This window comes from Ochlerotatus camptorhynchus, unplaced genomic scaffold, assembly GCF_037179485.1.
Source record: "Ochlerotatus camptorhynchus isolate MF236.1 unplaced genomic scaffold, CSIRO-AGI_Acam_v1.1 ptg000417l, whole genome shotgun sequence".
Taxonomy (NCBI): Eukaryota; Metazoa; Arthropoda; class Insecta; order Diptera; family Culicidae; genus Ochlerotatus; species Ochlerotatus camptorhynchus.
This window is the reverse complement of record NW_027040903.1, coordinates 991,627-1,005,585: the sequence shown is the minus strand read 5'-3', so window position 1 is coordinate 1,005,585 and position 13,959 is coordinate 991,627. Positions and strand designations below refer to the sequence as shown.

Here is a 13,959-nt window from a genome sequence, read left to right as displayed (position 1 = left end):
CATCGTGTCGATATGCAGTTCTGTCAGAACACTCAGGCAAAGGAACGTAAAAATTTCAAAAGAACCAATTTTCGACAAAAGGATTTCTTAAGACGCAGAATTTATTCAAGATTAGAAACAGAAATTATAAGTTAGCTTATGAAACTTTTAAAAAATTGCAACATAAAATGTAGTAGACCGGAATCGAACCCTTAGCGTTCGGATTATTAATTCCATGATTTCTAGACTAACATTTGAAAGGGGCGGAAGAGCCAAAATGTAAACAAACCATATATTGCCACATATAGAGAGAACAGTTCACAAATTACTCGATAAACACGAAAAAGTAGAAGAAAATATAATTTCAAATCATCAAAAACGTTTCCTTTTACATGGCGTATTTCCAATTTTCCACTCTTTGATGCATCTGGTTGTTACGCCTTGCACCAGAACTACGAATTATATTATTTTAATATGCCAAACGTACTGATTCAGTATTATCTAGTCACGCCCGATTCTTTCGAAATGCATCCGATATATAATGAGAGAGAGAGAAGGATTAGTTATTTTCCATTTAATTCCACTACCTTATTTGCTTATCCTTGACAGATACGCGTATTTCGTCTACAATGTGCAGACTTCTCTTCAGTGTCTTGTACTAATACTCGACTCAATATACTATAGTTTTTAGTGATCGACGATTATAGATTCCAATATTAACTATATACTAAGCTAATCAAATTATCCATAAAATGGAAAGTCGTGAAATAGGATTAATTTTTAGGTCATCAAAATTCGGAAGCTATTTTCTCGATATGGTTATTTTGAAATTCCACCCTTTTTAAATGTTAGTCTTGATTTGTTCTAATTTCTATCTACGCTTGGAAAATCGAACAGGGTAAAGGCGTATAAGAACCACTCGTAATACCTCATGTAGAACGATAATTTTCGAGGGGCGCGCACTAGTATTTCAATATTTCACAGCCTGCAGACCAAATATTTAAAATCTTGCCATTACTACATTCATTACTTTAAATACACTCTTAATTTCATTTTCATTTCGCTGCAAAGGTGGGGCAGTAGGAGCGCAAGTCAATCCAAGGCCGATAGTAAAGGAAGTAATGGCAGACCCGCCATATGCAGGCTACATGATCACCATGGGAAGGCATATTGATTAGATTGAGGTAGGTGGTTGGATGATTTTTGGATTGAGTTCTCCATAATGCTACAAAATGATATGGTGAAGCCATGATTTGCGTAAATAATTTGAAATATGAATGAGTTATTTAGAATTCATTACTGAGAGTTCTGCTCTGCTTTGAATCAAATTTGAACTACTGAACATCCATAATATATAAACCCTTGTATCTCAAAATTTAGGAAAAAATCTTAAAGGATTATATATCAATCCGGAGCCCGGAGGAATTGAATATCGTACTCCACAAAACTAAGATTAAAAAAAAATAGATTGGTCTCACCCGATATTCTTGAAATACTTGACGTTTTGAATAACACATTTCCATTTCCAGACTTCGAGATGTTAGTTTTCTTGAAGGTAATTGCTTGATTCATCTTTCGCTTTGTATTTCTACGAATTGACTCTATAAATATATTTAAAAAAAAACAACGCCACCCAAAAACTCTAGACCGAGTGCAAAATCTTTAAGACGATACTTTCCAAACGTGCATACCCATAGAAATAAATCAAATTCAATAAAGGATTGATTTAAAAAAAAACAGATGTTTCCTACTGTGACTAAATCCAACATTCCTACTAAAAAATCAAATGCTGTGCTTAATCATATATTATTAAATGAAGGCGAAATAATGAATTCCAAGATGGCGACATCCGGTTGGACAGAAACTGGATAATACTGTGAAATACCCTACAATATGGATATTTTTTCTAATTGAAAAGGGCCTATCAGCTTTTGTACACAAAACTTTGTAAGCCCTTTCCCCGCAAATCATATGCTGCCCACACACCAAAAAATTCTGAATTTTACTAGCGATGTAAACATCCATGCATGCAACATTCAAACATGTAAACTTCCTTTTCACGTAAACTAGCAGCTTGCAAGAAATGTTGCAAACAAAAGTGGACTGTTGCATACAATATATAAAATATTGCATTACATGTCTCATAAATTTACACGATCTATAATCTAAACTTGTATGATATATGACGGTCCATTTATGTGCATCATAGTAACGGAAATTTACACTCCTTTTTTAGCTACGCAACCCAACAGCGGGGTAGAAGAAACTTTAGTTTTGTGGCATGAAATCTATAATTTCAAATTTTTCGTGAAAGTCGTCTTCAAGAAAATTTTAGAACTTTGAACATTGTTCTGAAAAAATGATCATGATGGCTCATCCTAATATACACTAACATGATTTTTTTTAACTTTACAGGCAGGCATGACCCCTTAGCCTGCCTGTAAAGTTAAAAAAAAATCATGTTAGTGTATATTAGGATGGGCCATCATGATCATTTTTTCAGAACAATGTTTTTTTGGTTCCATTTGGGGTCCCAAACAACTATGCAAAATTTGGGGACGATTGGTTGTAACCCGGCTTTCCACATGGTGTTTGAAATTTGTATGGAAATTAGTATGGGAAAACCTACTTTTTTGCATCTTTATTACTAGGGACCACAATTTTGCACAAACCACGCATCTAAATACGTTAAAGTATAGCCCAGGAAGTGGGTTATTCAAAAACATTAGCTCAATCTCATAAGAGCAGTTTGAAAGCGAGTACCCCCATTCCCTTCCTTACTCTTTTGGTGCAATATACAAGATATATTCACACAAATGTCATTGGATTGTTATGATTATATTTCATTTTAATATATTCCACGATTTCTCAAGGTACTCTTTTCGTTGCTGTTCTATCCGCTGAAGCAAATATTGCGGTTGAACTAGGTCTCGGGTGAATTTCTTGATAAGTCAGAAATTAGTTTCACACCTCATTCAGCCATTTCCATGTAAATCATCTAGGAAGCAACTCGTTGTATCGCATTGAAATAATCTGTATCATTACTCCACTCGTTTGCCGGTTTTTGCATGAAGCCTCGAAATTTCGAAAAGGAATCAGCACTGTTAGAAATGACGTTTGACTTGGGAGCCCAACTGAAACGTAGCCCACTTAAAGTTATCCCAACATGCGAAATCCAACTGTACCTGTGTCTGAGACGAAACTGGTGAAGATAGTTTCCGTTTTCTCCTACTTTTGGTTTTTGACGTACGACTACTTCTGTGTCTTATATATGCGGGTGGCCCGAATGGCAGTTTAATATTTCAAATAAAAGCTTTATATAGAAATAATATAGCAGTTGGACCAATAATTCAAACAACATCTCCTCACAAACAAATGAACGGACAAGTGGATATTAAATATTTACACTACAAAAAATTTCGTTTTGAAACTACTTATATAACCCACCTCCCCCCCCCCCTCGCTCTCTTACGACGCTTATGAGATTGAGCAAATGTTTTTGAAGAATTCATCCTAAACATGCCAAATCTATAAGATTTTTTTTTTTAGGGGAGTTGAACCACTGCGTCCATTATTTGAACTTTTGTGGTACCCTGTTTACTGTTCGTATCTTGCAAGCTGACCACCATTTAATGAGTGGACAGCTAATTGCCTGGACACGTCCTTTCCCAGTCAGGTATGATATGGTTTATGGAACCAACTACCTTTCCAGGATTAGCAGACCAAATTCCACTAGGTTGTAAGATAACACTACGAAGAAATTTAGATCTACGCCTGTGTAATGCACCGCAACTGCAAAGCAGATGTTCCGAGGTTTCACGTTCTATGCTACAGAAACGGCAGATATCGCTCTGAACCCGACCAATGTTCTTCAAATGATATCTACTCGAACAGTGCCCCCAAGAGCTTTTTGGTATGTGTTACATTTGGAGTTATAAATCTTTTCGACTGGTTACACTTCGTGACGGCAATCCAGTTGGCCATCACCCTTTGTTCTTCCCAGCGTTTGAGTTCCATTTTTACCGTACAGTTTGATATTCCACAGTATGGTTCTGGGCCAATAAACGGTGAATTGGAACCTAATTTTGCGAGATCGTCTGCCCTTTCATTCCCTTCAATGCCACAGTGTCCAGGAACCCAATATAAGTTTACTGAGTTCTGTTTGCACAGCTGTCGCAACAAGAGAATTCATTCCTAGACAATCTTTGATGTTCATTTGTAAGCACGAAGCGCTTTTAGTGCTGCTTGACTGTCAGAAAAATACAGATATTTGCACATCTATATTTTCTCCTTAAGCAAACACTTACACATTTAAGTATGGCCACGATTTCCGGTTGAAACACTGTTGGACAATGTCCCATCGCTACTGAAATATTAGTCCCAGGGCCAAAGATTCCTGCACCTGTTGTGTTCCAATTTTTGAGCCATCGATAAGATAAGAAACTCCCAAGTTTTTTCAGTTTGAGACTTTACTTCAATTGATATGAGTGAATAATTCATCTCAACATACCAAATAGACAAGATAAGAAACTCCGAAAATATTTCAGTTTGGAATTTGACTCCCATTAGTACACCAGCAGTGTTGGTAGAAACAGGGATTCTGGGTGTTTACTTCAAACCATAAATATTTGAATAGTTATAACTTTTTTTAGATACATTATAGCTTTGTACTTCCTTTGGAAAAGTTGTTAGGCACTTCCTGGAATATATTTGTACATACTTAGTTGCATGGTTCATGCAAAATTGTGGTCTCTAGGGATAAAAATGCAAAAAAGTTGGTTTTCCCATACTAATTTCCATACAAATTTAAAACGTAATGCGGACAGCCGAGTTACAACCAATCGTCCCCAAATTTTGCACAGTTGTTTGGGACTCCAAATGGAACCAAAAAAGGGTTGTTCTCGATTGGTGAGGTAAAGTTTGCGTTTTTCCATATAACGATGACCCACTCTAGTGTTAAGATTATTTTTTCAAAATGTCAAAGTGATCCGATAAAAATTGACAAAATTATGCGACTTGAAGAGTACCATATCTATGATTCCGGGAATATAACTTAAAACATTACGGAACGCAATTATCTCGAAAATTTATTTTCAAAGTCGGTGTCCGTGATAACGCAAATTAAATACATCCGAATTCTTTAATTGTTTTCGAATATTGTTTAGAACTCTTTATGTAATGCCTTGATCGTTCGGATTAATCGGATTTCACATATTATTAAAATTCGATTTTTTAGAGCCGATTAAAGACAGGTTTTTTTTTAATTTTAAAAGGCAAAAAAAAAAGTATAATCCACGATCACCGCCTGAATTGACAGATTGCTAATGCAACCCCTTTGAAATGTTTGACTTCAGACAATTTCTGCTCTTGTCACCGTGGGCAATGCGGAACGTCTTTTTAAAAAGGCCTCCTCCTGGGAGCGGCCTCCTGGGCAACACACGACAACCAGGAAACCATTTTACCTAGTATCATACTTTCCGGCAGATGCTTCCAATAATTTGGTATTTTGTAATCGTAAAATTGAACATATCTCTATGATGCATCTGGTTGCTATGCCGAATTATATTGTTATAATATGCCAAACGTACTAATTCTGTAGTATCTAGTGACTAGACTAGAGCGTAAAATTATTGACTGCCTAGGCTGAGTGTGAAAGCACTGCACTATTCAATCCATTGCTCTGTGCAGACCGTTTGTACCAAACGGTAAAGGACGAGGTAATGAAAGAGCCAACAAAAACATTCAGTCACTCACGAGCAGGCGACGCACACCGCTTGCCTTCGCTCACAGAGCATGTAATTGAGTCATTTTTACATAGAAAATGTACGCTCAGTCATTCAAAACAAGAATTGGGTACCATCACGGCAGAATAAACGTGTTGACTGAGCTACTGACTGAGTGCTCGGCTGTCAGTGACTCGTTTACCTCTCAATCATTCAGACTCTCACGAGGCAGTGAATGATGAGGCAGATGGCAGTTCATATTCATATCAAAATGACTCAATGAACCTGACTGTTTTGCGCATTGATCTAGTCACGCCCAATTCATTTGAAATGCATCCGATTGATATTTTATGTGTAAACAACGAACAAAAAGAAGACCAAAATGTCTCCGGGTGTAATTCCACTTTCACAAAATTTGCGAACAGTGTTGGCAAAATCAGAAATCAATTGATATTTTTCCGCTCTCATGCGCTCGCAATATCACGCGTGATATTGGAACAAAATATCATGCTTGATATTGATTTTACAAGCTCCTTTGATATTGCGAGACTATTCACAACGTGCAAAAATCAAGCTGAGAGTTGACTCGACACAAAAATGATTCCATTGCACATCGGTTTTTCTTAGAAAAAGAAAGCATAGTTCGCTATCTCTTTTTAATCTTCACCGATGGCAGACGCGAAGGGACTGCTGCAAGCCGTTATGGAAGTTTCGGTTGCATTGGGGTGTAAAGCAAAAATCATTAAACTCAATCTCACCACAGTTTGGTGAGATTTGCAGTTGGTGAGTTTTGTTAGCTTGATACTCCGAACTGCGATATCACAGCTTGCAAAATCAACCGCAGTTGTTTGCTTGTTGATTTTTGTCTACGAAAATCAAGCGTGATCTTGGGCGTTGGTGAGATTTGATTTTTTGATATTTTCCCAACACTGTTTGCGAACAAAGAACCAAGGAGGAACACAAACAAAAAATCCCGAGGGTGTATTTCCACGGCGTATCACTAGTGTTGGCAGTTCAAAGGGTGGAAAATCCGGGGGTAACAACATGTAATAAATTTATATTATATTATGATGTTTTCTTCTCAATTTTGTTTTCCGTCGAGCTTGTTTTCCGTGCTGTCAAAGTCAAAGTTGTCAATTTAGTATGAAATCGAAATGTGCTGCTATTACATATATCGAACAGCATTGTATATGCACAGTCCCTTATGTATTTACTCGTCTGTGCTTAGTGCGGTACTCTATCTTTGCTTATAGGCCATTGAACGGTCCTCTGAAATATCCGGAACTTCAATAGAGCTCTGATTTTTTTTGACGTGAATTTGTGAAAACCAAAAATGGAACATGTAACAAATTAAGAAAGATTTTACACGTTAATAACTCAGCTGCCCCTGGTCCAATTTCAATAATTTTATCACCAATCGATCAGAAATATGACTACGCATCGATAACAATGCTTCCGAATGTTGATTTTCAACTAGAAACTATTGAAAAACTGGTAAATGTCCAGCATTGTCCAAAAGCGTCGAATTATCTAACAAATCCACCAATTACCTACATGCATATGCTGCTTCCCCAGCACAGTCATCAAAAAGTAGTAAGTAGACGAAACAAGTCGAAGTGGCATTCGCCTCCGATCCTCGGGCGCGTGCGAATAGGGAGGATGGAATTGCGTAATATTTTGCCCACTCATCGCCATACTCAGAACCACACGCTCCCAACGACCACACCACTGTGTGGTGGTGTTCGGTCGTCGAAATTAGTAGCAGCAGCAGTAGCAGTGCTTTCGGCGTGTGGCGTTGAAAATTGTTCTCCAGTAACAACGAAAGGCTTCCTGCAAGCAGCGAGCTGCAGAGCCCACCTAAGCAACCATCAAAGGAGGAAGAAGCTGCACCGCTATGCTATGGATCGGAATCAGTAGCTCTTCGTGAGTCGCTGCGGGTCGGTCATCTATGCCATGCGTGTCACCCTCGCTCCAAACGACATACAGCTCGACAGCCTCATCCGTGTTGAATACCCAGCTCAGAATTACTCAACCATCACTACAAAACGGTTTTTTTCAGGGCCACCAAAAATTTGTTTAAGAGTATTATTTGGAAATTGGTCAAGGTCATCAATTTCCCGCAAGCAGCTAACTATCAAGGCTCAACCTGTCTATAGAAGGTGTGGAATTGGAGGCCTGAATATATTGGTGCAATTAGTTTTTCCTCGGCTTTCATTCCGCACGATTCGTTTCTTTCGTTTAATCAATCACCCTTGTAGTGACGTCGAAAAGATTGTTTCAATCGGCGCTTACATATGAAATTTAATGTCAAATTTTGCCAAATATAAATGAAATTATTGAAGGACTTGGTTTCCCCTAGGCCCTGGATGTTCGTGATTTTTAGAATTATTATCTTTCAATAAAGCATAATACTGCATAGTCAAATGTGTCTACAGGGATTAGGCAAAAAATTTGCACTAGCAAAATTTTGTCGAACTTTAAAGTGCCACAGTTGTTCTAGACTAACATTTGAAAGGGGTGACAGAGCCAAAATGTAAACAAACCATATTTTGCCACATATAGGGAGAATAGTTCACAAACTACTCAATAAATACGAAAAAGTAGAAGAAAACATCAAAGCGGTGCCTGTGGTGTAGTGGTAAGCGTGATTGCCTCTCACTCCAAGCCTGGATTCAATCCCAGTCGGCGTCGCCGGGATTTTCAGAGGCATAAAATCTCTGATCACGCCTTCCCTTCGGAAGGGACGTAAAGCCTTGGTTGGAAACTTGTTATACCATTTAAATTGTGTTTTAAAGTAGAATCTGATTGATTTGTACATTGTACAATACATTGAAAAATGATGCAAATATTATAAATTACATATAACAATAACAATTTTTCGACAGCAAGACTAAAACAATAAAATTTTCAAATAATCTTTTACATGCTAATTCACTTTTTTTTAAGTATTTGTAAAATAATATTTAAAAAAAAAACTTCAACAGCAGCGATGCCAATCTCTTGAACAATCGATCTGCGATTAATTTTACCACAATCACAATTCAGTACACACGGCCGGTGAGATCAACTCAAAATTGTGTCCAATTTATCTCAAAAACGTAAAAAGTGGGGTTATGTACTAGTAAAGTTTTGTTCAGTCTTTGAGTAGATTGAGTAAAATTTTCCTCATATTGGAGCAGATTTTTGAGGAAAATCGAAGAAAATTTTACCCACTAACGATTTTGAGCGAAATCCTATTCAATTTTGAGTTGATCTCTCCGTGCAGAAGATCGAATTAAACTACTGAAGATCTCATGCATTATCGAATGAGATGGTTTTAATAAACTGCGCTATGAACCTCTAGAGCAGTGATGCTTGATTCTCTGTAATGCAACAACCTCAGCTTGAATTTGTGTTTGCAATACGAATATATGGCCCAAATGATTAGGAAATACGCTAAATTCAATTTAAAAAATGACTATCGAACAAAGATAGAGCTTTTGGAAAAATGGGCATGAGCACCACTACTCCAGAGCAGCGCTGTCCAACGTGCGGCCCGCGGACCGGACATTGACTCTGAATCTCTGCAAGGATATCATTCTAGCCCAATTTTATTCATCATTATGAATTTTAGCCCAGAATGAATGGGAAATAAACTTCAATGCATCTTGAAACATGTTAATCGATCAAAGATACAGCCATTTAAAAATCAAATTTAGAAAGTTTTGGCAGGCCTGCTCTAGAGTCTAGACGATTGAATAGTATCATTTAGATAAAAAAAAAGCAATGAATAAACGGTGCCTATACATACCACACGCCCACGGATCAATCGGCTCCAGATAGCCGGTGATGAGCTGCGCATCTTTCGGAAACGAAACTCGCCGTCGGATTCCGCTGCTCCGTTCGCCCATTTTGTACTTTTTCAAGCTGCTCTGCAGTTGTGGCGACGACGACGAAGTTCGATTGTGATACATGAGTGTATGCTTGGCGGCATCGACATCCTGCAGCTGACGTTGCTTCTGAGGCACCTGCTGGTCAGATAATGTGACCACGTTTATCAAATCACCTATTTCCGCATCACAAATAGCAGAATCATCCATTTTGAGTGGCGGCGCTTCCGCCCGAACTTGTGGCGGCGATGTACTTACTGTTGCTGCTGCTGTTGCGGGTTGCTGTTGGTCCACTGCCAGCGGAGAAACGGAAGGTGACGATGAGGTTGAGGACGCCGATGATGTACCCGATGATGAAGAAGAGCCCGACGAAGGAGAGGACGATGATGAAGAGGACGTTATCGAAGAGGATAACGTTGTTGCAGTGGAAGGAAAGATTTGTACTATCTCTATCGGTGCTTGCCTCTGCTCTTCTTCTTCCGCTTTACAACTGGGGGTACGTTCAGGGGTACTAGTGACCAATGTGGCTGTCGAAGCCGCTAATGGTGGAAGGGCACTTTCAATCGAACTCAACTTCTTTGCCGTCGCCTGCTGATCACTGCTGCCTATTGCTGTACTGTTGTTATTGTTGTTTAGTTGATTATTGCTACTGGAAACGTTCAAGGCGCCTTCGGTGCTGCTAGTGGTTACAGATTCATCGTAATCTTCGGATGAGGACGGAGTCGACAGTGAGGACGAGGACTGGATCGGAAGAGTATTCCGTGGCTGATGTTCTATTGGTAAGTCAGTTGCAACCTGCGCTGCCACCGGTGCTAAGGTCGGCTGCTGCTGCTGTTGCTGACGATGGATCTGCTCAGGAGTCAGATCCTCGACTAACGCCACCGTACTGGCTTCTGATGAATCTGCAGATGCAGCTGCATCTTCACTCGTGATCGTCATCGTTGTCGTCGTTGATTTTTCGTTCGCAGCGATGTTTGCCACCTCTTCCGGATGTGATTCGGACCCATCGTCACCAGTGCCAGTACTGGTTCGGGACGATGCCGACAGCGACGATACCGTCGTTGGTGATGATGATGAAGAAGGTGAAACTTCAACCAGTGTCGATTCTTCCTCCTCTTCCGCACCGAGCGATGACAAAGATGATGCTGCTGCTGCTGTTGTTGTTGTTGTTGTTGCTACTGTAGAGGCTGTTGTTTGAGCTACGTTGGTTGGATCAATGCTCATTTTTTGCCTGTGCCTTGTGTATTCTGGGCCTATCTCAACTTTTCACTCTCGTTTTGTTCATTCACTTTGCCGTCTGCCGACGACGGTCGATGGCTGCCTTTGAAGCTAGTGCACGTTTGGTACGTCCTCTCGCTGTGTTTACGTTTCGGTCTGTGTTTTGCCTGTTAAATATAGAAACCAGAAATAGATAAAAAATAAAAGAGTCAATCATATGTGCGACTATTATTATTGGCGATGTTGCTATATGCTATGTATATGTATATCTAGGATTTTTTACAGATTATGATGACAAATATATTCGAGATGGTCAATATTGTAATTCGGTTGACAAGCATCAATTATGTAAATAGGTTTCAGGTTTTCCCCTCAATTTTCTATTTGGAATTCCCGACTTTTCCCGATTTTCTCTTAAAGCTAAAACAATTGCCGGTTATTAATATTCAAAACTGTTATTCAAATATCTAAGAACACCACGAAAATTTTGAGGTTGAATATGAAGGGATGTTCTGCTTCTAGAAAGTTTCTAGTTGCTCATGGAAAAATAGCTAGTTTAGAAAAAAAAAAAACAAAAAAGTAAGTTCTTCAAATTAAATACATAGGGTAAATGTCGGCTTCGGCACCCATTGACTGTTTTCGACAACCATACGTTAATGTCACTGTATATTCTTATCAAAACACCTTACTGAATGTATTCAAACGATTCCTTAGTCTTTCAGCATCTGTTATATCAAATTTGTCTTTAAATGAAATACACGCACTACAAAATGCGACTGATTTCGAGTTGCCGATAATAGAACAGATGTTTTTTTTCTTCGATTTGTTTTCCGTGCTGAGCACCAATGCTACCGACGCCAGGGAGGCAGCTCCCACACCTGGACCCTACCTATCGAGCAATCAACTCATGAACCGGGGACCAACGGCTTTACTTGCCTTCCGAAGGAAGGCGTGGTCACAGATATATATGGGATTGAACCCAGGCCTGCTGGAGTGAGAGGCAATCACTTACCACTGGCGCCGCTAATAGAACAGATGGTTAACACGCAGTTCGAATGGAAAGGTTGCCGACAATAGTCACACTCACGTGAGTAGTTTGGACCGTTGTAAAAATGCTTTCAAACAGTTTTGAACAATTCTGTCGATCGGAATGGATAGAGAAGTAAGCAGCAGATAAATGTAAACAAACAAACATATGTGTGCGTGACGCTGAGAAAATGCTGATAAAAGTGCGGACGTTGCTTGGATTGACGAGAATACGTAAATTCCCCTATGTACTCAATAGTTATCACAATATCATGCTTGATATAGATTTTACAAGCTCTGCGAAACCTGGGGGGAAGATGACTGTCAAATACGAACAATTGTCGCCAACCTCGCAAAACTGGTTCCAAACGACAACAAAGCCATTAAGCAACGATGGTTTGTTGATGTTTGGAACCAAATGCACATATGGAAAATCAATGAGGTGAGGGGCTCAGTAAACTTGTCGTCTCTTTTGTTCTCCCGCTGATTGAATGGATGACGGAGTTTGACGTCACACTCCTTCAACCGGTTAAACGGCGGGAGAACGAAAGAGATGACAAATTCACTGAGCGTTACATATTTACATCTCATTGATGGATGTTCAGTAGGCGGATTTGACAACACATCCCACCCCTGGCCCTGTGAGAAACTACTCATCACATGTGAAATAGCAGCTGATAGTTGCCGCGACGCAAAATTGATTGCGTTGCACATCATTTTTTGGAAAGAGATAGAATAGTTTGCTCAGTGGCGTTTTCTTAAACTTAATCTACCTATGCAGCAACTCTCAAAACATAAACAATTATCAAAATATTGCTTGCAATGGATAGATATCGAGCACACTAAGTTTATTTTACCGAAATCCATGAAATTTTACCAAAATCTCAACAGCTGAACGTTCGGTAAACAGTTCGGTGATTTTTCACAGCTGTCCTGTAATTTCTCAACGAATATCTGTGAAAAATCACCGAACTGTTAACCGAACTTTCAGCTGATGAGATTTCGGTAAAATTTCACAGATTTCAGTAAAATAATCTTAGTGTGAGTAAACTAGAAGATTAAGCGTATTTTTAAACCGATTCGTGTATGAATATGACATTAAATCTGGTTTTGAAAGTTGATGCACAGGTAAAAAAAGTGAGGTTACGGGACCCCACTGAGTTTGCTATCTCTCTTTACTCTTCACCCATGCCAAACACGAAGTTACTGGTGCCAGCAGTGATGGAAGTTTCGGGTCGCGTTCAGATGTAAAACAAAAATCTTGAAACTCAAACCCACCACAGTTTGGTGTAATCGTAGCAACGATATTACAGCTCGTAATATCATCCGCTGCAGAGTTTATAATAGAAGAGTTGCGCAGACTGAAATCAAAATCTACCTATCGACCTGTCAAACCGTCTACCTATGGAGAATAGTAGCGAACTGACTCTGTTGCGTGGGAAGTATTGTTATCGAAACTAGAGGAAACTTTCACAACCCAGGTGAAGTCATCCGAGGTGTAAACAAAAACAAAGGTTGCCAAAATAATAAAAATGTCCATTGAATTCTGAATCAATTATTGAGTGATCTTTAAAAGATCCGGAACAACCGTGTAAGTAGTAAATTCTTGAAACTAGTCCTGGAGGTCTATGATTTCGTTCCAAAGCACTTTTTATTTATTTATTTATTTATTTACTTGTCTTCGAATTATATCGTACAGACAGATAATACTGTTAAATTATGCTAATTTTAAACAGTCTTGATAATATTGAAATCAAAATTGACAAACACTTCATTAAAACGACGACAACAAAGATCAAACGACTTGTTCTGTTCAAAGAGAGTGCGGTGCACACGAAGGCGGAGAAAATCAGCATGTCGAGTTGTTCTGGCTGGAACGTTGAAGGATGTCAAATATGAAAAGCCGCTGCAACAGGATCCTCCATTAACCAAGGTCGGCAGATGTATCAATGCACAGCGATGCTCGTAGTGTGAAAGTAGGACAGGATCATTCCACAGAAGCAAGCGAAGCGCAAATCGAAGATAGTTTCGTTGAATACGCTTGATGCGGTTAATCTGAATGGCGTAATATGGCGCCCACACCAGCACACCATATTCAAGAATGCTACGTTCCAGAGAGTCTTAAAGCAGAAAATGTATTCGAA

The 13,959-nt window shown here is 39.1% G+C and overlaps 2 protein-coding genes across 3 annotated transcripts in view; both read right to left on the bottom strand.

The window, feature by feature from the left end:
• The window catches only part of LOC135711060 (serine-rich adhesin for platelets), a 76,968-nt gene that overhangs the window by 11,752 nt on the left and 51,257 nt on the right, over positions 1 to 13,959 (bottom strand). For both annotated transcript variants that reach the window (XM_065233804.1, XM_065233805.1), the window contains exon 3: positions 9,493 to 10,956. In XM_065233804.1, the coding sequence (XP_065089876.1) occupies positions 9,493 to 10,795 (1,303 nt within the window). In that variant the 5' untranslated portion in view covers positions 10,796 to 10,956. The remainder of the gene's footprint in view (positions 1 to 9,492; positions 10,957 to 13,959) is intronic.
• LOC135711071 (UPF0547 protein C16orf87 homolog) overlaps positions 1 to 13,959 on the bottom strand; it is a 145,690-nt gene that overhangs the window by 119,030 nt on the left and 12,701 nt on the right. The gene's annotated exons all lie outside the window — the stretch shown is intronic.